The 26,762-nt window shown below is 48.8% G+C and overlaps 1 protein-coding gene across 7 annotated transcripts in view; it reads left to right on the top strand.

Annotated features, from left to right (window-relative positions):
• CCDC24 (coiled-coil domain containing 24) overlaps positions 1-26,762 on the top strand; it is a 219,511-nt gene that overhangs the window by 76,600 nt on the left and 116,149 nt on the right. For all 7 annotated transcript variants that reach the window (XM_085603114.1, XM_085603111.1, XM_085603113.1 and 4 more), the window contains one exon: positions 23,960-24,064. In XM_085603114.1, the coding sequence (XP_085459240.1) occupies positions 23,960-24,064 (105 nt within the window). The remainder of the gene's footprint in view (positions 1-23,959; positions 24,065-26,762) is intronic.

Here is a 26,762-nt window from a genome sequence, read left to right as displayed (position 1 = left end):
CTCAGTCTGTTGTTCCATCTCTGGTGGTGTTATCTCTGAACAGGGCTTATTGTAGCTCACATCACATAAAACGCAAACAAGAGGACCCCCTATGACCATAGAGTGTGTAAAAATAATAGATCTGTTGGATGAGTTGTGACCTTGTCAGAACAACTTGTATAAGTCTAAAATGTAGACCTGATTTTGTTTTATCGCACATAATGCAAGCCTAACGGAAGTAAAAGTAGTGCACATCTCTCTACGTAAAACAAGTTTGTCTTTAAAACATTTTAAATATCAATAGCAAGTGCTAGTGAGACGTGCTCCAGCACCGTGCTTAGAGTAAACTCCTGATCCACACTTGTGGTCAAGAAATATAGTGTTCAGAGACAACAAATTGAACTCTGCTCTGCAGTGGTAGTTGGCACGTACCCTGCGGGGGTGTAAAGGGGGGACGAGACCCAGCGTTGGACTCTGATATTTACAGTGGCCATCAGGATCCCTCCATGAAGAGTGTCATTTGGAAGAGAAGACTGTTGCACTTTTCTGACAGTAAAGTTATTTTTTTTTTCTCTGTCTGGATCCAATGAACACAGAGTATATGGCCCTCTTTAAGTAAATCCATACATTTCAACCCTGAGGCCTAGATGCCATGGTCCTTACATCAGCCAAGGTAAAGTACTATACCAACACCATCAATCAAGCCACCTACAGAAGCAGAACGCTGTTCAAGACAATCACGCACTGCATCAACCCCCTCCCCCCGCCGGACCCAGCTATTCCTCACTTCACAGAAAAGTGCAATGCTGTCCACCTTCTTCAGTAAAAGAAAACACAGAAGATCTGACAGCACATCGGCCATACCAAGCTTGCCTTCAAAGGCCTCTCTCTCCCCGATCAGGCTGACCTATTCAACTCCCTCAATGCCACTTCTTATGTTACCTACCATCATCCTTACCCCTTCTTCTCCAACATTGGATCTTTTATATATTCACATGCTTGAATCATTGTCGGTCCGGCTGGGAATCTCTGCTAACCTAAAATAGCAGTATACTCCTCCACCTCATTTGAAAGAACCCAAACTTCAGCCAATGAGGTGGAAGCTTAAGCACTCCTACTCCCCCTAGAGGCTGCCATCGCTCAGATTTCTACCACAGGTTTTGTGTGAGAGAGTCCCCTGTCAGAGCTGTGCTCTAACCTTTCAGTGAACTTGAAATTGTTTCCAATTTGCTCAGCACTGGATTTGAACCAGCCCTATTTTCAGCAGTACTGTACTGCGAGTTGATTTTAGGGAAGATTGTTACAATTGATGTACCAGGGAGATATTTTGGTCTGACAAGCAACTGTCACCATGGCTGACGAAGAGAAGAGATCTTTGAAGAGATCTCTTTTTAAAACCTGTTCATCTTGTGGCAGCAAGAAAATGTACACTGATAGCCACAATCTCAGTGTATTTATTGTCTTTATCCTAACCATAAGTCAGTGGAATACTAGATCTGGTAGTTTTGTCCACTAAGACTCTTCAGGAAAGAGAAAGGAGGTTGGCATTATTTCTTATGAAAAAAGTCAATATTCCTCTTCAGTGAAAGATTCAGTGAGAAGTTCCTCCCAAGCACTTCCATGAAGGCAGCACACAAGAGGAGGCTTTCACAGTTTCCTGAGCATGATCTATTTGGTCCAGCGCTTTGTGCCACCTCCTTTGCTGACCAACCTCGAAGCTCTACAGAGACTCGCCTGTGACAAAGAAGAAATCTTCAAAGGAAACCTCGTTGATCGCTGACGTCAAAGTATTTAGCTCCATCGTCTACATTGAAGACGCCAATGACACCCCCATCGACGTCAAGCATTCTGTCATTGGTGACACCGTCAACATAGAGCATGCCGTTGAAGAGCATACCATCAATGACAACAATTCTGTCGATGGCAAAGACCATACCGTCGACGACTACCTTACCATCAACGGCGACACTACCATTGACAACCATACCATCGTTGACTAGGATCATACCGTCGATGACCATACCATCAACGGCATCACCGTTGGGACCCACACAGTCAATGAAATAGATAGGAGATTTCATTTTACATTTAAGGGGGACTGATGCACCTCCAGTACAATTATTGCAGTCAGATAAAGTGAAGAGGGTAGCGATTATGCCTCACTGATATCTCACATCCAATTGTGTTTGGTGTTAAGCTATGTTCCAGAGGATGCAATGGACAATGAAGAATCCTACAGTGAATATGTGTGTCAGCAGGAGTGCAAGTCTGGAAGTACTCAAATGGATTTAAAACAGAAACCACCTAGATATTATAGAGAATCAGATGTGATCCATGTGCCAATGGCCTGCCTATTGCTTCAGCAGCTCAGAGAAGAACCAAGACCCCAATGCCTCCATCATCTAGTCCGCCAGACCAGGATAGCAAATGCATTGACAATCTGGGTCGGACAATTTCCTCTATGACAGCAACTTCAATTAAGACAGCCAATGCCATAGTGATTCGAGGTTGGTATGATCGCCAGATGTGGCATGACATGGCTCCATTACTGGATCTTATTCTTGTGGATAAGAGGGAAACGGCGAGAGCTATCCTAACGGAAGGAGAACTAACCTCTTCTTTTATTATTGATGCGATGATGAATGCTTCAATGAAATCATTTTGTGATCTGCAGGATTCACCCCGTATGAAGGACCAGGACGCCCTTATTATGCTCAAAGACAGTCAGGATATGATCAAGGATACTCCTTTCAAAACCAAAGGCAAAACTACGGGAGGTGTGCAGGAAGGAAGAGGGGGTCCTCACAAGTACGAACCAATGATAATCAGAAGAGTGCCTGACTCCCAGCTTGTTCTACCCCCTTTTTCTGCCTGTCCTCAGAAGTTGGGGGGAAGAATTTCCCCTTTTTGCTCCCACAGGGAAGAATATAACATCAGATAAAGGGGTGTTACAAATTGTCCAGTCAGACCATGCCTTCAAGTTCATCCAGGGACCTCCAGTTTGTCCACCAAGAAAGGAACATCATCTTCATTTGAAGGAGCTGCAAATGGAAAGGGAGCTATGGAAATTGTCCCCAAATTGCAAAGGAATTATTGCAGGTTCAATGGAGACTTATACTGGACCTCGGAGAGCTGAACAAGTTTCTAAAGAAGCCATTCCAGATGCTTACTCTGCAAGATGTCATCCTGATGATGCATAAGGGGATTTCTTTTACCTCCATAGACCTTTGGGATGCTTACTTCCACATACCCATTTACAGAAAACACAGGAAGTACCTTCGATTCTCAGTAGCGTGTCAGCACTACTAGTTCAAGGTGCTACCGTTTGCCTCAGATCGGCGCCGAGAATATTGACCAAATGTCTCCCTCCAGTTTCCCCTATTCTCAGGAGAGAAGGTCATTAGGTGTTCCCATACCTGAACGACTGGTTAATCAAATCGCCATTCAGAGAAAAATAAAAAGCCTCCACGAATGCTTGCATCAATCTCTTTTGGAGACAAGGACTCGTTGGTAGAAGCTTTCGATGCACCCGACTGTTTTATACGAGTCGGTCGAGACAACCGATGCGGTTGCTGTGCAGGGAAGCAATGCAACAGCGCGGTACACAGGTTATGGTTCTGTTCTCCCTAGAAGCCTGAGCTGTGCTCTCAACCAGTTGAGGCCAGTATCACTCGTCGGGGTCCCTACAACCGAACCCCTGTGCACCGCTTCGTTGCATTCCTTCCCTGCACGGCAACTGCATCGGTTGTCCTGGCCGACTCGTATCAACAGAGTCTGGCGCATCGAAAAGTTCTACCAACGAGTGTGTCTCCGCTATTACTGATCAGCCCCGACGCGGTTCGTTGGAATGGACGGATTCTGTCGTCTTCAACGTCACGGTAGCTCGAACAGAGCTACCAACTTGGTGCAACAGTGCTAGAAGCCCCCTCATCAACTTTTTACCTGCATCCTTGAACTCTAGTGGCCTTCGTCTTCCGTGCCTCCCGGTCACCCCTGAGTGGCACAGACTCTGTCCCCTCTGCTTTCAGGTACTCTTCAACTCGAACTCCCGTGTGGGTTCCAACCAACTCTTTTCATGACTGCGAACGACTTACCCATTGAGTAGTATTGAGTAGGCAGTCGTGTATCCCCTTTGCGTGTTAGTGAGTGGTTTGTAATAAATATCTGTTTTTATAAGTACACGTGTTTTGGTCTATTTCCTTTCGCCTACACTAAACGATTAGATACTGGTAAACTAAGCTGCTTTGCACTCCTCCTAGATTAAGCCTGAAGGCTGCCCTCCACAGCTACCACTTAGAGAGCTTTCTATGGTTATTTAAACCCCTAAAATCACCATAAGGGTCACCCGGGTTAGTGCAGGGTGCTACAATTACATGAGTGAGCACCATATACTGACCCGGGTTCTCACAAACACGGTCCAGGATCCTTTCCGAAGAAGCTCAGCTGCTGGGGACCTGTGTCATTTTTCACTGGATAGACGTTGCTGTGGACCATCTGCCAGAACGATCAGGCAGATGCGCTCAGCCAGCAAATGACAGATTGTCACGAGTGTGAAATACAACAAAAACAGATGGATTACATGTTTAATTAATAAAGTCACGCCACTATCTATCTGTTTGCTACTTTGAACAAGAAGAAATCCCTGTGCTTCGTAATCCGGTTTTGGTATCCAGGGACGATGGGCAATTCCCTTTCCATTAGTTGGTCCAAGATATTTGCCTACGCCTTCCACCTTTTCCCCTTGATCTCCAGGGTGTTGAAGAAGGTAGTGCACTGCACTCTGATCCTCATTGCCCCGGCATGGCCTATTTGTAGCGTTTAGTCAAAAGTGGTCTCAAATATTCTTCAGTCAGGGTCCATCGGGCTGGCGTCGGGCTCCATCGGGCTGGCGTCGGGCTCCATCGGGCTGGCGTCGGGCTCCATCGGGCTGCCGTCGGGCTCCATCGGGCAGCCGTCGGGCTCCATCTAGCTTGCTTTCAGGGTCCACCTGGCTACAGTCAGGGCCCATCTGGCTGCAGTCAGGGTCCATCTGGCTGCAATCTCGACATTTAGAAGGACTGGTGGTTCATCTTCTACTCGGTTTTTCCATAGGTTCATTAAGCAGTTCATGAAAGGGCTTTTCAGAGCATTCTACCTCGTTGTCATCTTCCAGTTCTGTGGGAATGTAATCTAGCCTTCAGTCAGTTGATGTTACCTCCTTTTGAGCCTATACATAGGGTGGACATAAAATGTGTTTCATGGAAGATCGCACTACTCATGGCTCAGACATCCTCTAGGAGTGGGAGAGATTCAGGCCTTCACCATCATAGAACCTTTTCTCATTTCACATTAAAATCGCTAGTTGTGGAAGGAGTACCTGAGCCAATGTTAATATCACCGTTCACCATCGCACGCACTGTCACAATCGCAACAAAAACTAGCTCCGCTGTAATCGGGCGTCGTAGCACACCCTGGAAGCATTCGGCTACCAGGGTGGGAACCCAATAATGAAGCATGCCATCAGCTAGGTTGGTGAGTGAGGGTTCTTTAATAACACCCTGTGGGTTCCATGGCACTTTAGCCTTAAAAATTATGAGAAATCCATCGTTCCAATTGTGATTGAGTAGGTAGTGAAACCGTTCTTTTATCAAATTCTATACAGACCGAACAAAGAATATCTCACATCCGACCAGCTATTTGTAACACTTCCACAACCACAAAAAGGTCAAGCTCTGTCCAAACGGTGGACAGCACATTGGCTCTCCACCTGTATTGCTTTCTGTCATACCAAAGCCAATCATCCTCTCCAGGGAAGAGTGGGGGCGCATTCCACCAAGGGCACGGCTTCAACAGCAGCACTCTATGCTAGGGTGCCTTTGAGAGACATCTGCCATGCAGCCACTGGGAGGAGCAGGCAGACATTCATAATGCACTACGGCCTAGACATGGACACAGAGCTGCTGCAGTACTAGAGCGGGACAGGCAATTCTGAGAAGCAAGTTTCCCTAAAGGTGAGCTTGCTTCCCACTTTGTTGTATTTCATAATGTGCACTGCTTGCTACTCTGATTCAAGCATGTGAATATTTAAAAGATCCAATGCTGGAGAAGAAATGAGTTACTTACCTGTAACTCCAGCTCTCCAACATTGGTATCTTTTATGTATTCACATGCGACCCTTCCTCCTCCCTGGTTGCGGATCATTGTATTTGATTCTCATACTTGCGGTTTGAAATCTGAGCTATGGTGGCCTCTAGGGGGAATAGAAATGCTTAAGCATCCACCTCATTGGCTGAAATTTGGGTACTTTCAAATGAGGTGGATGTGTTACTAAACATACTGTGTTGTTTAGGCCTATGCCCATTTTACATTATATACTATATGCTCTATATTTTTGCATACTGCTATTTTACTGTACTGGGGATTCCCAGCCTGGTGACTATGAATGATTCAAGCATGTGAATATCTCAAAGATAAGAATGTTGGAGAACTGGAGTGACAGGTAAGTAACTAATGTCTTACCATTGTCAATGCTTCCTCGCTCAAGGCACCTTCCCTTGAGCTCTCAGGACTTGCCAGATCCCTCCACTCCGAAAGAAACCTTCTCTAGGCCCTGATGCCATCACCAACTACTGGCCCATTCCTACTACCTACCTTCATCGGAACAATTTTTGAAAAAGTAGTCTATATTCAACTCAAAGATCACTTCAGTTCCAACCATCTCTTGCACGACTACCAGTCTGGCTTCTGATCATGCTGCAGCATGGGACCACCACCTTGTACTACCTTATCCATCGTAGACCATGACATCTTGACCACAGATGAAGATGACTCCTGCCTCCTGATATGGCTGGACCTCCTAGCTGCCTTCAACACAGTCAACCCTCCCACCCATATCATGCCCACAAGTCGTAAATGGGATTCACTACCACTGGTTCTCCTCCAACTTTCTATTCGACACCAGTTTGTTCACATGAGCACGTCCAGGTCACAAAAGGTCCCTATCACATGTGGAGGCCCCTAGGGTCCTCTACTGTTTCTTGCCATCTTCACTCTTTACCTGGAGCCGAGCCACATGGTGCTCAATTCAGAGACCATATTTTCAAGATTTGCCAATATGTCGCTGATACTAAACTCTACTTGAAAGTCTTCTCTGCTTCAGACATCCAACGCCGTGAACGCTGCTTGCATGTAATCCATACTTAGATGTGCCTATCTGAAGCTCGACCCACTCAAGACAGAATTCCTATTCTTTGACAAGAACAACAGACAAGATACAGTACAAACCTGGCTCAATGAGATGAACGTTAGTGGCTTCGAACCCCAACTTTCAATGAATGCCAAATAACTTGGATTCACCCTGGACACAAACCTCTCCCTCAAGGAACACCTTGCCAAAAAAACAGACTGCCTAGTACCAGCACTCTCATCCAAAGAAAGCAAACCATTTCTTCTAGAAAACAACTTCAGAACTGCTGTTCCCACATCTGGATGGTGGTAATGCCCTACTCCATGCCCCCCTCCCAAACAACACACTGGCACCCCTTAGGGCATTCAACATGCCTTGTAAGTTTCATCCTGGGCCTAAAGGAATATGATCACATCATCCCTATACTGGTGAAAGTCGACTGGCTCTCCTTGCCGGCTTGCACCATCGTCAAAACCAGCTGCATCACTTACAAAGCCATCACGAGCAGCCCCTGCTTATCTTGCATACAAGCTCACGGTCTCTAGTGGCTCTCGGCACAGCCACAGCCAGGACACCATCAGACTGCAGACTAAGAAGCGTACAAAGAAGACAGCCGACCTGTTTCGTCTGTTCACCCTGGATCTGGAACAACATCCCTGTATCCATCGGGATCGGCCCAGTACGGCTCCAGTTTAGGAAAGAGTTGAAGACTCCCCCATTTAAAGAACACTACATCATAATGTATTAAATGTCTATAATTCAGCTTCCGCTCCTACTGCTGACTTTAGCTTGCGTTCACCATGTACAACGCTGTGCTGTCTTTTGTCTAAGTTTGTTCTATAGAAATACAATATACCTACATAAACCTTCCTACAAACAGATTACCGTATTAGACAAGCTTTTTGATATTGATTACACATGCTGATAAACTTTGGGGGCAAAAGATTTGTAGTGTGATAATCTTCATTTGACCCTCGTATAAGGGCTGTATTGTATATACTTGTAATTTTATAACTGTATGCCTGAGGGTCGACTCACTACTTAATCAGGTGCTCGGCACTGGCACTTCAATCAATCAATCAATAATCCTTTATTCGGTACTTAAAAAATACCATAAAAGTCCATATACAGTTAAAATCAGAAAAATACGGTTCATAACACATGGTTGAAGAAAATTGGGCAAAAAAAAAAATTCATTCAACACCGCCCTCTTGAGTTCCTTCACCTTAAAGCAACCTTAATGAAATTCATAATGCAAAACAGTGTATGAGGATCATTAGCCCTTTGCAAGAATAATGAGGCAACCTTGGCATGTTTAAACTTTGCCTGTTTTAAAATTCCTACTAAAAAGCTACGCCTAGGTAAAACATAAAGTGGGCATAATAATACAAAATGAAGGGTATCCTGCGGAGACCTATTGTCGCAGCCGCAGGAACCCTTCTGCTCAACGGTTGAAGTAAAACCTGGTGGATCAGCCATTAGGTGGTGTAAAAGGTTGAGCCTAAAACGAGTGATTAAAAATCTATCCTGGGCGTTATACATAAGAGCGAGACAAGGTTCCATTCCTTCCTCTGTTTTCACCATTCTGTGAGCACAGACTGAGGTTTTACTTTCTTCCGCAGCCGCTCTACGTGAGGCTACCAGGTCCAAGATTTTTTTTTTGACTCTCAGTATATCTTGGGGGATAATTTCCGTTGGATTGGTAAAAAGATCCTTACAACCAATTCCCTCAAGTGTGGACTTCACGTATTTTAGCCAGGGAATACTCATTCCTTTGTCCCTTTCTATACCGTCTCTAATAATTTGTCTGCTCAGGTCTGCCTCGGTATTGGACCAAATCTTTAGCCAGGCCATAAGAGGTCTGACCTTTATCAGGTCCTCAATGTATACCCTTCCTAGTTCTTCATGGATAATGTAGGCAGGAGTACTTTGTGGGGTCTTGAGCACCTTTCTCAAATATTTATTCTCCTCTGTCTGTAACTGCTGAGTGCTAACAAAAGCCCAAACTTCAGACCCATATACCACTTTTGAGCAACAGATTGAGCTGTACAAGTTCATAACTTGTTCTGGCGACCACCGGCCCAGCCTGCGTCCATAATTCATGATCGCCCCCATCGAGGCCACTAATTTGGAACACCGCTCTTCAATTAAAATTTTTAAATTTAAAAGCCCATCGAATAACAAGCCAAGGTAGGGGAACGTCTGTACCTGCCCTAGTTTGTGTGTGCCTATTTTGTATGAGAACTTCTTACAGGGTTTGGTTCCAGCCAACATGACATAGGACTTAGTCAGGTTTGCTGACAAGTCTAAGGTGTCCATAAAACTGACAAACCCTTCTATCAGGCGCTGAAGTCCCTTGGGGGTGCGGGCTAAAAGAACCGCATCATCTGCGTACAACAACACAGGGACAGGGCGGGAACCTACTCGAGGAGAATGTACTTTTAATTTGCCTAGTGCCTGGTCTAAATTATTAATATATAGGGAAAACAAAAACGGGGCCAAAATACATCCCTGTCTGACCCCACTATTGCAAGCAAAAGGTGCCGTAGTGCCCCCTTCCAAATTAAAATGCACTTTAGCAGTGGTATTCCAGTGCAATGCACTCAGGATGTTAACCAGGCCCTGATCGACCCCTAATCTGGACATCAAGGCCCACAGCTTCTCTCTATTGACGTGGTCAAAAGCTGCAGTGAGGTCCATAAACCCAAGATATATAGCCTCATTGCTAGCTAGAGTATATTTTGCCACCAATAGATAGAGGTTCAGGCACTGGTCCGTTGTTGATCTCCCTGCCCTGAACCCGTACTGAGTATCTGTGATGATTTGATGTTCGTCGGCCCAGTCCGTAAGGCGGTTGAGGACCACTCGTCCCAACACTTTAGCCGTCACATCGATCAAAGATATGGGGCGGTAGCACTGGGGGTTATCCCTGTTCCCTTTTTTAAAGATGGGGACTATTGTTGCCGATGACCATGAGCGTGGGAGGCGGTTGCGACCGCCGCATCTATCACCCTTGTGAGAATAGGGGCCCACAGCTCCACCTTGCTTAAATAAAGGTCTGGTGGGATACCATCTGGTCCTGGCGCTTTGTTTTGCGTTAAGCCCTGGATACCTGCTACCACTTCCTCCAAAGAAAATTCAATCGTGGTAACCCACTGGGGACCCTTCCCATCATCCTTATTATTCTCAGCGGTGTGGTTATATAAACCTTTAAAATGATCATTCCATTGTTCTGGCAAAATGGTGGTACCAATTTCTGGTGCATTAGTGTCCTGAAAACATTTGTTATTTATTATTTTCCAGAACGCAGTTATGTCCCTTCTATCTGCTGCGGCCCTTAAATCTTCCCAGGCTTGTGATTGGAGGGAATATTTCTTACGTTTAATCGCCTTTTTGTATGTGATCCCACTCAGTGCAATGCGTGACTTGTCCCGGGGTACAGTTTTCAAGCTAGATTTTAGCTCTTTCTGTGCCCGGGAACAATCTTTGTCGATCCATCTGGGGGTGGCGTTTACTCTCCCTTGCTTAGTGGTCTTTAGTAGCCCATCTATTAGATGCACCACTTCCTCAAATGCTTTGACGACGGCAGGTCCCTCCACCGAAAGGTCAAGGCACGCCCCAATCACTCCATTCCCTGTCTCCATTAGGGATTTATAAAAAGCGTCCCCATCCACTTTGGTCCATCTAAGTCGTCTCCCCTGGTCCGTTACCCTCTCAATACTTGCTACCCCTATACCTCTCCTAGCACTTCTGGGGGACAGGTCTACTAACTCCAGCACTAGGGGGTTGTGATCGCTGAATATTCTCCATTCGATCTCTGCCCCTCTTATCCAGTCCTTGAATAGACTGGAGACCACTACTAGTCTATGAAAGAGCGACACCCTCTGCCCTTGAATGTTGGAATGACCTCCCCTCCACTTCCTATAGCCACAAGGTCTATAGTGTGTACTAGGGCGTGACCTTTCAGGACCCTATCCAATTCCATCCCCTCACCAGAGTGCTGAAAGTGCGGACCTTCCTCCAACGTACAACGGGACCAATCCTCATTAACAGGAATCAGGTTGGGGCACAGGTGGCAATTAAAATCACCCGCTAAAACCACTAACTGGGCCACCGCTCCCTTCCTCGAGGCTGTTTCTGTACTTAATCGATTATCTAATTCACTTACTTACTGACAGGGGCAAAGGGCAGTGCATGCTGCAGTGGCCTTCCAAGAAGGGCCCTGGCACTTTCTTTTTACAAATTAAGCACTGGGTCGGCTAGTGGAAAACCGTGAGGAGTCACAGAGCCCCCAGGTACCTCCAAGTTGGGGTCTCCGTTTCCCACTTCAGAACAAACCCCACCTTTGATCCGGATTCCCCCTAAGTTCCTGGGGCCACCGCTCCTGCTGCAGCAGATCCAGAGGCCATGCTGAGGATCTTTGGTACCTTACGTAATCCTTTTGGAGCGCTTTCGGTCTTATAAATGTGAGCAGGACTCGAGTTGGTTGATCTGTCCCCGGTGCCGACTGTGCCGCTCTACCCCATTCCAATGTCTGCCCCAACTGTGGGAGTGATGACGCCTACCACAGCGGCCCATACCTCACCATGAATGATGCCGGGACTATGCACGTTGATACAGGCAGCACTGCCACCCGCGCCGGAGGAGGACCCAATAGCCCTTTTGAACTCGGATGGAAATCTGCGCTACCTTGACCAAAGTCATACCCTACCCACGACCCTTCTCTTATTCAAAGATACGTCCTCTCAGTTATAGGTTCCCTGACCAATATGATAATTCTGAGGACGGCTCTCAACCATACAGCAACAAAATCTCTTTTTGGACCAACAGGAGGCCAGTGGTCTTGACACTTCTCCAGACACTGGCCTCTACACTCCTACCCCTGGCTCTTCCACTGTAGAGTTTGTCTCCTATGCGATGGTCATAAGGCGAACAGCATAGGTTTTAGACCTGCACCTACCTGCTATGGAAGTAAAGACAAATGTGCCCAGGGCACACCTCACTGGAACCCCTCCGGCCTTTTAATTAGGCTTTAGCGGACACGCAGCTGGGAACCTGGGCAAAGCCAGGATCTTGCCCACCAGTAAAGATGCAAATGGCCAAGTGGCGCAGGCCTGCCCCGGGAAACCCAGCTTTTCTCCTGCAGCATTCAACACATGAGAGCCTGGTAGTCCAGGCCTTTGCCAGTAGGCTCAATCCTAACACGTTTCTGACCACCCTCCCTCCCCCCCCTCACATGGAGGCATTTGCCAAATACATGTTCTCCTCAGCCAGCCTCTCCCTCAGGTCTGTTAATTTCAGTTGCCTCCTAGGGCGTTAACCACATGTGTTATGGAATATAGTGGCCGACATCTTGCCAGCGGTCTCTGATGATCTATGGGCCAACCTGCGACAAAGCACCTAAGATGGCCAGGATGCAGTGAAATACGTAATTTGGTTGGCCTGGAAACCACCGACTGCTTGGGTCGGACAGTTGGCACTAGCAGGGTGCTTCTCCGGCCTTCTTGGATCCACTCCACTGGTTTCTGCAGCCATATCCATTAATCCTTAATGTACATGCCATTTGGTGGCACCTCTCTCTTTGGAGACAAGGTGGACTCCGTCCTGGAGCGCTTTATGGAGAGCAAATCAACTCAATAATCCCTCGGACTACTATTGCCTACCCAGCAGTTCTCCCAACAAATTTGTTTCATGGAAGATCGCACTACTCATGGCTCAGACATCCTGTAGGAGTGGGAGAGATTCAGGCATTCACCATCAGAGAACCTTTTCTGTTTTGAGGTTTTGGAAGAGTGTTTCAGCAGAGGCCACAACAAGCTTTGCTTCAGCAACAGCAGACCATCAAGGCTGAGGTCAGGCATCTGGCGCAACAGACTACCCAATCCCCAACACGCAAACCACAGCTGCTGCGAAAACCACTTTAAGTTGCTTACAGCAGTGCACAGTCACCCGGTAAGAGGCTGGATCACACATGACCTCCACTGGTGGCAGAGCAGCACATCGGAGAGATGAGCACTCTAAATTAGATACTAATCCCTTTCCTCTCCTCCCCTCCAAACATGCCTCCTACACCACAGTCACTGTCGGAGGAACCCTTGTCCATTCTTTGAAGGGAGGTTCAGGCTACTTGGACGAGGGGGGCAAAGAGAGGGTGCCAGCATTCAAAACTGGGACTGGTTGTTGCTCCTCTTACTTTCTGGTGCCAAAGGGTGGATGCCTCCATCATCCGCGATCTTCATCCCTCTAAACTTCTTCCTGAGGAAGGACAAGTTCGAAAGGCTGTCCGTGGCCCAAGTACTCTCTGCCCTGGATCCAGGAGACTGGATGGTGGCACTGGATCTGTAGGGACTCCCATTTCCACATCCCCGTCCTGCAGTCCCAGAGGCACTACCTTTGGTTTCAGGTAGGCCATGACCACTTCTAGTTCTCCGTGCTCTTTGGCCATATCAGTGCGCTTTAGGTGTGAACAAAAGTGATGGTCGCAGTCGCTGCCTATTTAAGGGGGAACAGGTGCAGGTTCTCATGAACACCACCACTCCCATGTGATACTGCAACAAGCAGGATGAAGTTGGGATCATGGGTAGTGTGCCAGGAAGCTTGCGCTTCTGGTCAGGCTGAAGCTTCAGGGCATCTCTTTGGTCATGCAGCATGTGGCAGGATCTTTAAATGCCAGGGTAGATGAACTCAGCCGGTGTTGCCTAGCGGATCATGAATTGTGGCTGCACTCAGAAGTGGCGAGGGGCGTCTTTCAGCAATTGGGAGGACTCTGCCTTGATCTTTTCACCACTGCAGAAACACGCCAAGTTCCGACGGTAGTCCTTGCTCGTAGACTCCTGTTGCCTAGACTGGGGATCACAACACCTTTACGCCTTTGTGCTTCTCTCTCCTGCCTCAAAGTCTGAAGAAGACCAGGAACAAATGGCCCCAATCATCCTGATGGCTCCAGGTTGGGTGACGAGAGTATGGTATCCAGAACCTCAGGCCATGATCATTTGTCCTTGAGTCCAGCTGCCCCATCTCGAGGGCCTCCAGTAACAGCAGCAGGGAAAAGTCTTGCACCTGAGCCTGCAAAACGTAAACCTCCATGTTTGGAGGTTGAGCGGCAACAGCTAACTGCCTTTGATCTCCCAAAAGTAAACAGACAAAAGTTCCCTGCACTGACTGATGTTGGGACGCTGAAAAGGGAAATGACATATAAAGCAAACCCAGAACCTGTCAGCCCCTTCCTACTTTGATATATTAGAAAACCGCACCAATTTATTCATACTTAGTCTAATCCTAGACCAACAACTTGAGAAGATTCCATACACATGTTTTTTATTAAACTTCAAAAAATCATCTCTTTTTTTGTTTGTACGCTGTTCTTCATGGAAGGTGATTGGAGACATGGACCCTCAGATAGGTGGTTTTAAGAAGATCAAGTTACTAAGCTTTGGTAATGTCTTTTATGGTAGAGACTCCATCTAGATGCAGATTCCTTACCTTAGAACTATCTCCAGGTGTCAGACTGGATCTGGAACTTTTTCGTAAGCAGTACCACTGCGTGCCAGTAGGTGGTGTTGATCGGCTTCGCATGGTGTCGTCCGGCTTTGCGTGGCGCCGTCTATGCCAGAAGTGACATGCACATCACTTATATAGGCCCCACGCCAGCACGCTGATGTCAGTTTATTTTAGGGACTTTACACGTCATGAATGTGTGGCAGAACACTGACCACTGGTGTGGAAAACTAGAGTCCTGAAAGGGGAAGGCCCTGTCCCTAGAAATCAGGTTGCAGAGCGTGTAGGATGGGTGAGTTGGTAAGGAATCTGCAGCTAGATTGTCTCTACCAGATAAGGTGTCTCCAAAGGTAAGTAAAGTTTTCATCAGGTAGAGACTTCTAGCTGCAGATTCCTTACCTTAGAAAAGATGCCCAAGCAGTACCTCCCCAGAGGTGGGTCTTCGAAACTATTTCACACCAAAAAGTCCTGCTGGAAGGAACAGGCAAAATGGCCATCACAATGGACCTGACTGTCTATGCAGTAGTGATCTGTGAACATGTGCAGAGAGGCCCATGTTGCTGCCTGGCCGATGTCTATGACCAGGACTCTGCATGCTAACATAGTGGTCACAGCCTTGGCTCTTGTGAAAAGAGCCCGCAGGAGGTTGCTTGTCGACCACTGCTTAGCAGATCTTTATGCAGAGCATAATCCATCGAGAGATGGTACGCCTCTGCACAGCCATTCCCTTCTTCGCGCTGACATATCCCACAAAGTGTTGGTCATCCACCGAAACTCTTTCGTGCGGGCAGGGTAGAATGTCCAGGCTCTTTTTATGTCCTGTCGGTGAAGGAGCTCCTCTTCTTTAGCGGTATGTGGTGGAGCAAAAAAAGCAGGCTGGGCGATGGACTGGCCGCCATGAAAGAGAGGGACTGCTTTGGATAGAAAGGAGGCTCTACATAGTACCAGCTTGTCTGGGCAGATGTTTATTTTTGGAAGCTTGGATGACAAAGCCTGATGCTCAGTGACCCTCTGTGCAGATGTTATTGCCACCAGAAAGGCTGCCTTGATGGTAGGAATCTGAGAGGACAGTTGTGAAAGGGGCTCAAAGGGAGCACACATCAGGAACGTCCAGACTAGATTAAGGTCCCACTGAGGCATGATAAAGAGATCAGGAGGAAACAGATGTTGCAAACCTTTCAAAAAGATATGTACAATAGGGGATTTGAAAAGGATTGGCTGATCAGGCAACCGCAGAAAGGCTGATATAGAAAAAAGGTAGCCCTTGAAGGTGCACAGAGCAGAGCCCTGCAGGGCAAGGGAAACAATAAATAGAAGAACCTTTCACAGGGGATCAGAAAGGGGATCAATCTGTTTTTCTGCACATCGTGCCACAAACTTGCCCCAGTGTCAGGCATATACTGTTTTGGTGGAGGGACACCTGGCTGCCAGATTAACTTGGTCGAAAGCCGTCCACTGTCACTGTTCAATCTCCATGCAGGAACGCAAATCGTTGCCCTGTTCAGGTGGAGGAATCTCCCCTGCTGCTACAACAGATGATCCTCCCAAAGGGGCAGCCTGATCAGAGGACTGATGGCCATGCTCAACAGCTCAGGATATCAAACTCTCCAAGCCCAGTCCAGAGGCACAACTGTGGCTTGGGCTGGTTCATTACTGATCTTCTAGAGAACTGTGGGCAGCTATGGTATGGTCAAAAAGGCATACAGGAGGCCTGAGCTCCACTTGAGATGAAAAGCGTGTCCGAGTACGAGCCGCTTGGGAAACTCCAACATGTAGAACTGCTGCCATTGTGCGTTCTCTGCGTTGGCAAGCAGATCTAACCAAGGCTCACCTAACTGTTGAAGGAGACTTTGCACCACTTCCGGATGTAGATGTCATTCATGACCTGCTAGGCATCTTCGGCTGGGTTTGTCCGTCCTGCCGGTCAGAAAGCCCGCCAGGTGTTAAACCACCAAGGCTATGTCCTGACTTTCCAGCCATGTCCAGAGACACAGAGCCTCTTGACAAAGGGTCCAGAACCCCAACCTGCCCTGTTTGTTACAGTACCACATGGTGATGGTGTTGCCTGTTGTAGGACTTGGCCTTTTTGGCTAGAGTTCCCTAAACTTTTTGCTTTCCCTTAGACAGTTTTCCTCACGGAGTTGCCAATTTAGATGCTTTGGGTACTTTGCCACTGCTAATCCGTGTTAAAGTACAAGTATTCCCTGTGTAAAGTGTAATGGTAATTGGTTGGCCATGATTGGTATGTTTGCCTTACTAGTAAAGTCCCTAGTGATGTGCCCTGTGTGTGCCAGGGCTAGTAATGCAAAGGTGCACAGAGAGGGGAACTCTGGCCTGCAGTTTAGGGCCTGCGCGCTGTTTGCTAAGTTAGCATGTTGTCCTGACAAGTGCAACCACTTTTCAGGCCTTACTTTCCCCTTTACCTCCACCGTGGGCACCCCTGTGGTAGGTCCCGGGTAACCCCTGGGCAGGGTGTAGTGTAAGTAAACGGCAGGACATATACTCAGGTGTGTGTTCTGTCCCGACAGTGAAAAACACTCCATGTTGTTTTTCACTGCTGAAAGGCCACCCTGCCCATAGGACAGAATGGGGAGGCTGGGTGTTGTTTGTTTGCCTAGTTTCCTATAAGTTTAAAATGGAGAGGTGAAGTTTAGTATGTATGAATTCAGTGTCATAACACATCTTTCTATGAAAGTGGTTTTGTCACTGTGTGTTCAGAAACCACTTGTTTAGAAAATGGCTGAGTTTTGTGCTTTAAGCATTTATGTGTGTCTCTGCTGAATGTGGATTGACTGTCTGGATCTGAGAGGTGAGAGGAGCTGGGAAAGGTCTTGACCCAGGGAGGGGTTGAGATGGCACCAGGCTGCCCTGCATCTGGAGAGTAGGGGAAGGAGAAGCCTGGGAGGTGAAAAGGCCTGGGCTGGTGCTATGAACCAATTGACCCATCTCCTGCTGAGTGATTAAGAATCCAGACCCCCAGTATCAAAGGGAGAAAGGTGACACTGGGAGGGAGACACCCAGAACTGATTTAGGCAGCGGTCAGGGACCCCTGAGCACAACGAACTTCAAAGACATTTAGGGGTATAACTATGAGAGCTGAGGCCTCTGAACGTTGGAATAGAAATGGATTGAGACTGAAAAGGCTTAGACCCATTTCGTGGTCAAGAGGAACCTCTGCTAAGGAAAGAACTGAAGAGACTGCTGGGAAGGACCAACCTTTGCTTTGTGATCTGGGGCTGGTCTGCAGTTTGCTGTTTTAACCAAGGAAGAGGCTGTTGGGACTGTGCTGTGTGCGCTGGGTCCCCCTGCTTGAAGAAGACTGTGCTTTGTGCTGTTTTGTAACCCCAAGGGCCCGAGGTGAACTGGCTTCCTGTTTGGAAAGCAAAAACCAAAGGAAATGAAGGACGCAGTGTTGAACAATGCAAGCACTCACCCCCAGTCAACTGATCTGGGTTTAATCCATCACCGTTCTTTAGCCCACTCTGCCACCCCAGTTCAGACATGGCCATATGCAAATCAGTCTCAGGACTGTTCCCATGAGGCACAGGGTCAGACTGATTTGCATATGGCCATGTCTGAACTGGGGTGGCAGAGTGGGCTAAAGAACGGTGATGGATTAAACCCAGATCAGTTGACTGGGGGTGAGTGCTTGCAATGTTCAACACTCCGTCCATTTCCTTTGTTTTTTTTTGTTTTTTTCCCTGTTTGGAAACACAGGAACATAAATGTTTCCAGAGAAGTTTCAAGCGACACGGTGGGCGCGTGTTGTGGCAGCTTGAGATCCTCGGAAGGGGTGCCCTGTGATCTTGGACACACGGAGGAGAAGGGAGACTCAGATGCGCTGGGAGTGTGTCGTGGTGCACAGGAGACGGTGAAGAGCGTCTGGTCAACGTGTGCATTGAAGGTGAAGCGAGTCTCGGACACGCAAGGTGAGGGTTGTGGTGCACAGGAGGCGTTGGTGAGGAGCGGCTGGTCAGCGTGTGCATCGGACGTGGAGTGAGTCTCGAACGCGCATGGTGCGTGTCGCGGTGCACCGGAGGCATTGGTGAAGAACGCCTGGTCATCAAGTGCACCGGAGGAGAAGTGAGGCTCGGACACGGTGAGCGTGTCATAGTGCAGCCGAAGGTGCTAGTGAAGAGCGCCTGGATATCGGGGCACCGGAGTTGGAGTAAGTCTCAGTGAAGCAGTGTTCGTGCGTTGGTGCAACCTGGGACTGTGGAGGTGATCAGCTGATCATCGTGTGCACCGGAAGAAAGTTAATCTCTGCAGCGCAGTGCGCGTGTTTTGGTGCCAACTGAGACCGCAGGAAGGAGTGCCTGGTGAACGTGCACTCTGAGTCGACGTGAAGTCCCATCAGCATTGTGTGTGTGGCTTCGTGCCAGAAGAGACCCAGTGGGTGCTGTGGTGAACGTGCACCTGGAGTAACGTAATCTCAGGGGCGTGGGGTACGTGTGCCCTGCGGCTGCCTGAGACCTTCCTAACAGTTGCGGCCCGGACCTGCAGCCCCTGAGGAGCTGAGCTGCCAGGCCGAGCCGTTGAGGCCCATTGAGGAAGTCCTGCACAGAAGGCCCAGTTCGCTGAAGGAGGAGAGGAGAGAAGGGTCGTGCCCCCAGGTAACGTGGATCACTACCTGGGTGGGGTGTGGGTTCGGAGGGACACTGTCTCTGCCTCTCAGTCCTTCTGGCGACATGAGCCTTTGCTTCAGCTCAGATTGGGGCCCGTACTGACCAACGGAGTGGCAGTACTGGGGCCAGAGTGAGAAGCTGCACCTTATGTCACCAATGGGTTGCTGTGGGCGTGGTTGCACATACTGTACACTCATGCCTTGGAGATAGGCCTGGTTGCTCCTGCCAAGCTATTAAGGGGGTAAGCAGGGCAATCTCAAACAGTGTACTTACTTGGTCTAACGTTGGGTGGGGCGTCCTGGGTCTCGCATTTGGTGACAGTAGTGCAGGACGGGGACTCCTGCTTCCAACACCCGTCAACACCTGCACTAGCCTTTCCTTGATGGAGGGTAGAAAGGCTTTCAATGCCAGCCGGATCACCGGAAGGTCAATGTGAAGTTCAGATTCCTCTGGAGACCAGAGGCCACTGATCTCCACCTCCCCCAGATGGCCACCCCATCCCAGGAGTGATGCATATGTGACTACTGTCAGATCTGGTTGGGGAAGGGAGAGGGGTCTGCCGCTGACACAATCGCGATTAGTTAACCACCACTGCAGATATTTTGCAGCTCCCTCTGAGATCTGGACCATGTCGGAGAGATTCCCCTGATGCTGCACACAATGGAACTTCAGGTCTCGCTGCAGAGCCCTCAATTTGCCAGTGGGTATGTGTCCCGCAGGTTATGTCTGTCGGCGGCAGGATGGGAATTTGGAAATATGCGTCCTCCAAGTCCAACACTATCATCCATTCTCCCGGGTCTGGGGCAGACAGGACTTGAGCGAGTGTGAGCATTTTGAACTTCTCCTTCTTGAGGAAGACATTGAGAGGGCACAGATCTAGGATAGGACAAAGGCCTCCACCCTTCTTGGGCACCAGAAAGAAGCGAGAATAACAACCTTGACCTATTTCTGACGTCGGCACCCTCTCAATGGCTCCCCTAGCCAAGAGAGCCATCACTTTGAGAAGCAAGGAAAGATGGTCCTCCGTCAGGCTGTCACCCGATCCACCCCCCAGCCCAGAAAACTACCCGACCCCACCAGCCTACAAAACTACCACCGACCTACCCCAACCCACAAAACTACCCCAGCCCACAAAACATTCCTGACCCACCCCCCAGCCCCCATTACCTCACCACAGATCTCTTCCTGCTTCCGTCCAATGTGGCCCGCAGCCCACAAAACATTCCTGACCCACCCCCAGCCCACAAAACAACCCCGACCTACCCCCCAGCCCACAAAACATTCCCGACCTACCCCACCACACAAAAGTACCCCAACCCACCCCACCCAACAAAAGTACCCCGACCTACCCACCACCCCACAAACGTACCATGACCCACCCCCCTGCCCCACTTACCTCACATCTCCCTGCTTCCGCCCGTCTGTTACGCAGCTAGACCGCGCATATGCCTTAACCACGCACGTTAATACATGTGTGTTTAAGGCATGTGTGGTAAGGCTTGCGGAGTCGGAACACTCGTGGTTTAGACTGTTTCCCTCAGTGGGTACCACATCATCGGCCACACAGAGGCTGGGAAGCTTGCATGCCACGGTAGCAGGGAGGGTATAGACTAATCTAGAAACCTCTTCCGTGGCGACGAAAGGAGTAAAAAGCAGATTGGTGAGGGACTATGGAAAGACCCAAGGACCTGACTATAGCCCTGCTGTCCTTAAAGTGCTCCAGCGCTGAATCCGCCTTGGCTCTGAAGAGACAGGAGCCTTCAAAGGGCATGCCCATAAGAGATGCTTGGAGATTCCGAGAAAAGCCAGTTGTCCCTAGCCAGGTGTGGCACCGTAAGGCCAACGTCAATGAAACCGTTCTATCCAGCGAGTTGGCGGTATCCAGTCCACATCTGATCGTGAACTTAGGTGCGTCTCTCCCATCAGCAACAGCTTGGCAGAGTATGGCTCTGGCATCTTCTTGAACGACGGGCAGCAGCTGCACAACCAAAGCCCAGAGCATGTTGGTAACGACCCAAAAGGCATGTGATGCAGTGTTCACGGACAGCAGTGCCAGGATGGTGGAAGAAATCTTCTTCCCTAAGGTGTCCAACATCTTTGATTACCTTTCCAGTCATGCATTGGGGAACGCACCAGGATTTATATGGGAAGTAGAGGCTTGGACCACCAAGCTTTCCAGGGTGTAGTGTTGGAAGAGGAAGTTGGGATTTCCTGGAGCAGGGTGGTGGCGGCAGGTAATCATCCTGTTCACAGAAGCCCCTGTGCTGGACTTGGACCAGGTCCCAAGCAGGACTTCTGGAAGGGCTTCATTAAATGGAAGAAGCAGTTCTGAGGGGATCATACCCGGCTGAAACCCCTCTGTCAAGACATCGTCTTGACTGCCACAGAGGGCAGACTAATGTCCAGGGCCTCAGCCACCCTTCTCACCACTATTGCAAATGACACTTCCTCCTCTGTAGCCATGGTAGGGGGGAAAGCATGCCAGTATGTGGAGTAGTGTCCTTTTTGCTGGCTTCCTCCGAATCCTCACAACAGTCCTTTTTGTGTGTCAAAAGGCTGGTATTCTTCAGGGTCCAGTGACCCAATCCTAACCCATATAGGGATCAAACTATGGCCTGGAAGGCTTGGTTCCATTCGGCACTGGAGTCTGCATTGGGTGATGCCCCTCCTGCTCCATGTTGGGGCAATTAGAATGGGAACAACGCTGCCGAGGGGGTTCCAGCGGCTCCAGGAGCGTCTGCATTGGGACCAGCATTGGGGAAGGTCAAGGTGATGCAACTGGCGCCGGTCCAGATCCATCTGTGGATTCAAGGGACCCGACTGGCACCAGGCCCAGAACTGCCAGCGTGGATCCAGTAGGGGCCCCTCCCGAACCTACAGGGTCTGAAGGTGCAGGAGCCGGCTGCTCCTATATGCGGCGCATGGCCTCCTAGAACTCCTGAAGTTGGATTGGGGTCACTGGCTCCCAGAAACCCAGTGAGGCACGGAGCCTGTCCAGGCTCTGGCTCAACTGACGGACAAGGTGTAGTCAAAGACCTCTTTGATTTCTTGCTCTTCTGCTTGCGGTGCGACTTACCAGAGTGACCCGATGACTTCGAGTATGATGAAGAACTTGGGCTCCTTGACCGATCCAGGGACCTTCCTCTCGACTGGGTTCGAGACCGTCGCAGCATTACATGTTGAGTCGCACTGCTCCATCAAGGTCTTCGGGTTCATCGTGCAGCAGTCGACCCAGATCTTCACGTCCGTGGTTGCTATTGAGGCACCAAAGGCAAAACAAAGTGCGGGTCCGTCACTGACATCCCTGCCACACCGGTAGTAGATTCTCCAGAAAAGATTTCAAGAAAAGTAAAAATTAAAGGTTAGTCATAAAGTGATTAAGGAGTAGCTCTCTCCAGATCTGCGCTGACTGGCTTGGAAAGAAAAGAACCGACGTCAGCGCGCTGAGGTGGTACCTATATAGTCACCACACACACATGACTTCTGGTGGGCACAACGCCACGCAGAGCCAATCGATACCACCTACTGGCAAGCAAGGCTACTGCTCAAAAATTTCTGGATGCATTCTGATGCCTGGGGATAATTCTAAAGTAAGTAATGTGCAGCTAGAAGTCTCTATTAGATCTATGATATATGAGCTGACCAGGCTCCATTGGAGAAAGTCTTCAATGGGATTGGCCATTATCCTAGGTCATTTAATTACTATGTTTTATGATACACACATATTGTTAAGCTTAGAAACATTAAACTAACTTACCTGCGAAGTGAAAGCCTGCAAAATAAAAGACTTAAAACTTACCTGTGATTTAAAGACTGCTGATGTATCTTCCCTGAAGTAATGACCCTTGATGTAGTACCTGTGAAGTAAATGTCGCGTCACTAAGGAAAAATGAGGGCACAATTTATATTGAGTTTCCAGGACGCAAGATTAACACCCAATTAAACCATGTTTTTCACTAAAAGTACTTTCAGCAAGCAAGGGGAATCGTTGCCTTTTGAGCTCTTATGGGGTATTGTCTCGTGTACTGGGGCTTTAAAAGAAAGTTGTCAATACCCTGTACAGGCCTGTGGGGTTTTATGTGGCAGACGTTTGCAGCCCAGTGAACGTACTCACTTTTATACATAAATACGTACATACACAACGACTGTAGGTAGCCTGAAGGGGTCCAGTGATCCTCTGTGCATCTTATCGTTCTAAAGAGAAGAGGTCGCTACGGCAGGGGTTGCCGGCAGGGGTCCGGTGATCCCATGTACCTCTTATCATTCTAAAGGAAAGGGGTCGTCTGAAGGCGTCCAGTGATCCCCTGTACATATTATCATTCTAAAGGGAAGGGGTCGCCTGAAGGTGTCCAGTGATCAACCTCCCACCCCCATCCCCCCAAATCTTATTATTCTAAAGGCAAGGGGTCACCTGAAGGGGCCCTTTGGAGTTATTTTTCTGCTGTTGTATTTGCTCTATATTGAAGTTGGTGCATGAACCCCTGGGATGCCTGGTGTCCAACGTTCATTAGGAACTAGTTTTCACAAATACAAAAGTCACACCATAAAGAAGTATATAAATAGACTATGCCTTGCTCATTAGTACATAAGGGCTCACCGATGTGACCATCACAGTCCAGTCCACTTCTCGAGTCCCCCTGTGCTCTCCCAGGTGGCAGCAATGAAAGCTCTGCTGCTCTTTCTGCTCTTCCAGGTCTGTGTCCTCCCTCTCTACCGACTCCAGTCTGGCTGGTGACCTGGACGATCTGAAGGAAAAGTTCAACATATCACGCATTGATGAGGTTGTGGCGCATCTACGGTAAGGAGCTGATTTAATACGTTTGAATTGTTTTTTAAGCAGTGTGCACCTTTGTTCTTTCTACCCAGATTCTATCAGGAATTATTGATTGATTGTGTAGATTTGTATGCTCTGTTATACCCCCATTTTAATATCTGTTTTTGTGATTCGGGTTAGGTCTTTATTCTGTTTAAAAATTTAGCAAGGCATGATGTTATTTGCAATGCCACAAAGCGTTTCCTAAGTGCTTTCAATAAATACAGATAACCTAATAAGAACGTTTTGTGCAAAATAACATTTGTTACATAGCTGTGATTTAAATGTTGCGGGAGAGTAGGATCTACTTCTCATGCTTACCCCCACATTTTGCTGGCGTTTCACTGTTTTTCGACCTTAGTCCGGCTGGGACCCTGCTATTCAGGGCCTCAGCCTAGCTGCTTCCTCTCTAAATTGATTGCATGTACTTTAGGTACACTCCAGATTGGATTCTGGGGTACCCTTGTGAGTCCCTAGTATATGGTATACTATGTACCCAGGGCATAGGTACCCCAGAGGCCTACCAGGGGCTGAAGCATGTATTGTGCCACCCCTGGGAAGCACTATAAAATGACACCACAGGTCTGCTACTGCAGCCTGGGTAAGGTGGTGCATGCACCCCTTACTGAGGTATAGGTTCACTATACCTCACCTATCACTGCACATAGTAACCTATCAGTCACCCCTATGGCAGGCCTTATCAATCCTGAAGGCAGGATGCTTGGTTATATGTGAGAGGGTGCCCAGGCATGAGCTGAGCCCCTCTGCAGCCTTCGGAATCTCTTCTCCGGGGTAGTCAGTGGTGCAGCCTGACCATATACTCTTAAGTGCATTATATCTGAAACGGTTAATGCTAGCTTTGGACTGGCTGCACGGAAACATGTCGTGTTTGGTGTCAAACACCTTGGAATCATACCCCCACATCAATTCCTGATGTGAGAATATGATCCCACCCTTCTAGAGGGAGAGACAAAGCAGTACTGGTATACCCGGTAGAAATCTAACAGAGCCCTGGCATCACAAAATGGATGCTGCAGCCACAAACACGGGTCTGTCCTCCTGCTGCTGACCGAAACTCTGGCAGGGAAGGCCTGGACAATAGGTTTCCTGTCACAGGGAGGTGTAACCACCTCCCAGACAGGCTTATGTGTATTGGGGCTGGGTGGGAGCACTCTCTGAGTTCTTTGAAGTCCTGCACTGGGGGCACATTTGGTGTCCCTGTGCATAGTACAGCTCAAACCGGTTCAGGGGCTTCCAGCCCCTGCTCTGGCGTGAAACTGGACAAAGGAAATGTGTGTAGCCACCCCTCTTTCCAAACCCTCCCATAGGTGGGTCCCCAGAGCTAGTCCAACCCCTTCCTTAGGTATAAGTAAGGAACCTCTGTAACCAGAACTTTAGATATCCCTGGACGAAACTCTGAAGCTGAATCCTGGAACTTCGATGCTCTACTAAAGACTAGAGGACTGAAGAAATCTCCCTTGGGGTCAAGGAGTGACTCCCCTGCTTGGCAGGCACCAACGAAGCATTTTGCCGGTCTGCATCTCCGAAGCTCCCCCCGAAGTATTTGCAGCCCAGGAAGAGGATTTCCAGACATCTCAGAGGCCGACCCGAGTCCCCAGCAAAGCTGAGACCCGCAGCCCTCGTGAGTAGCGTGGAACCGGAACTCCTGGTCACCGTGCACTTTTGCAAGTGCATTGACTTCTTGACGTCTCTTGAAGTTGTGCTTGGGATTACTTGTAGCCCCCACCTCGAGCAGAGAATCCACCGAAGATTGTCGGCCTAGTCACCCCGAGTGACCCGTGGGACGCCATTTTGTGTTTCCTCTCGAGGTCCCTTCGCGATCCCTGGACCGTCGACTGGTGGGTCCCTGAGGGGTAACTTTGATTTTCCTTGGGCTTCCCTGGTTGCTCCAGACGTGCCCTGACTCCCAACCAAGTGGTGAGCCCCTCAGACCTTGTTGGTCTGCACCGAAGCATCTTTCTCCTTTCTGTGTGGGTTGCTGTTACCAAGGCTTGTGTGTCCAACCCGGGCACCAACGCTGCAGCACTCGACATCCTTCGTGGGACAGCTCGAATCCAGCTCCTGGTCGTCCTCGACGCCTTCTGGTCCTCGTGGCTGAAGAGTCAAGCTTTGCCTTCTACGCCTGAAACACCAGACGTTGGTGGGCATCCGCCTATCGTCCTCCTGGTCACTGGAAAGTGACCCAGACTCTGTCCCCTCTGCTTTCAGGTTCTTTTCGACTTTGATCCAGGCTTGGATCTCTTCGGACACTTCGCATCTTCCCGGCAGCAGCACTTCTTTGCCAGCTCCCATTGAAATCGACAACGCGACCCGACACCATTTGACACATATGCAACCGGCTTCCCTGGGTGAGCTAACACGAGTACTCCGGTGCTCCCATGGGTGTTGACCCTAGAACTTCCTAAGTGCCAAAGGGTTTGGTCCTTGCTCATCTCTAAGTGTCCCTAATCTTTAAAAATCTAACCGCGACTTTCCCCATAGAAGCTAACGGGAGCTCGTTGCTGTGTTCTCACACTGCACACGACCCCCGTGGCTCCCCTGTGTCACTACCTTGGGTGGTTCCTTGGGGTCCCAGCGATGCTCTAGGCCTTGTGTCTAGTCAAGTCGTGGTTCTTATACCACTATTTTAGTATATGGTTTGGCTCGCTCCTAGGGCCTGACG

Source organism: Triturus cristatus, chromosome 4_2 (genome assembly GCF_964204655.1).
Source record: "Triturus cristatus chromosome 4_2, aTriCri1.1, whole genome shotgun sequence".
In the NCBI taxonomy this organism is placed as follows: Eukaryota; Metazoa; Chordata; class Amphibia; order Caudata; family Salamandridae; genus Triturus; species Triturus cristatus.
The sequence above is the reverse complement of the archived record's forward strand: the minus strand, read 5'-3'. Positions and strand labels throughout refer to the sequence as shown.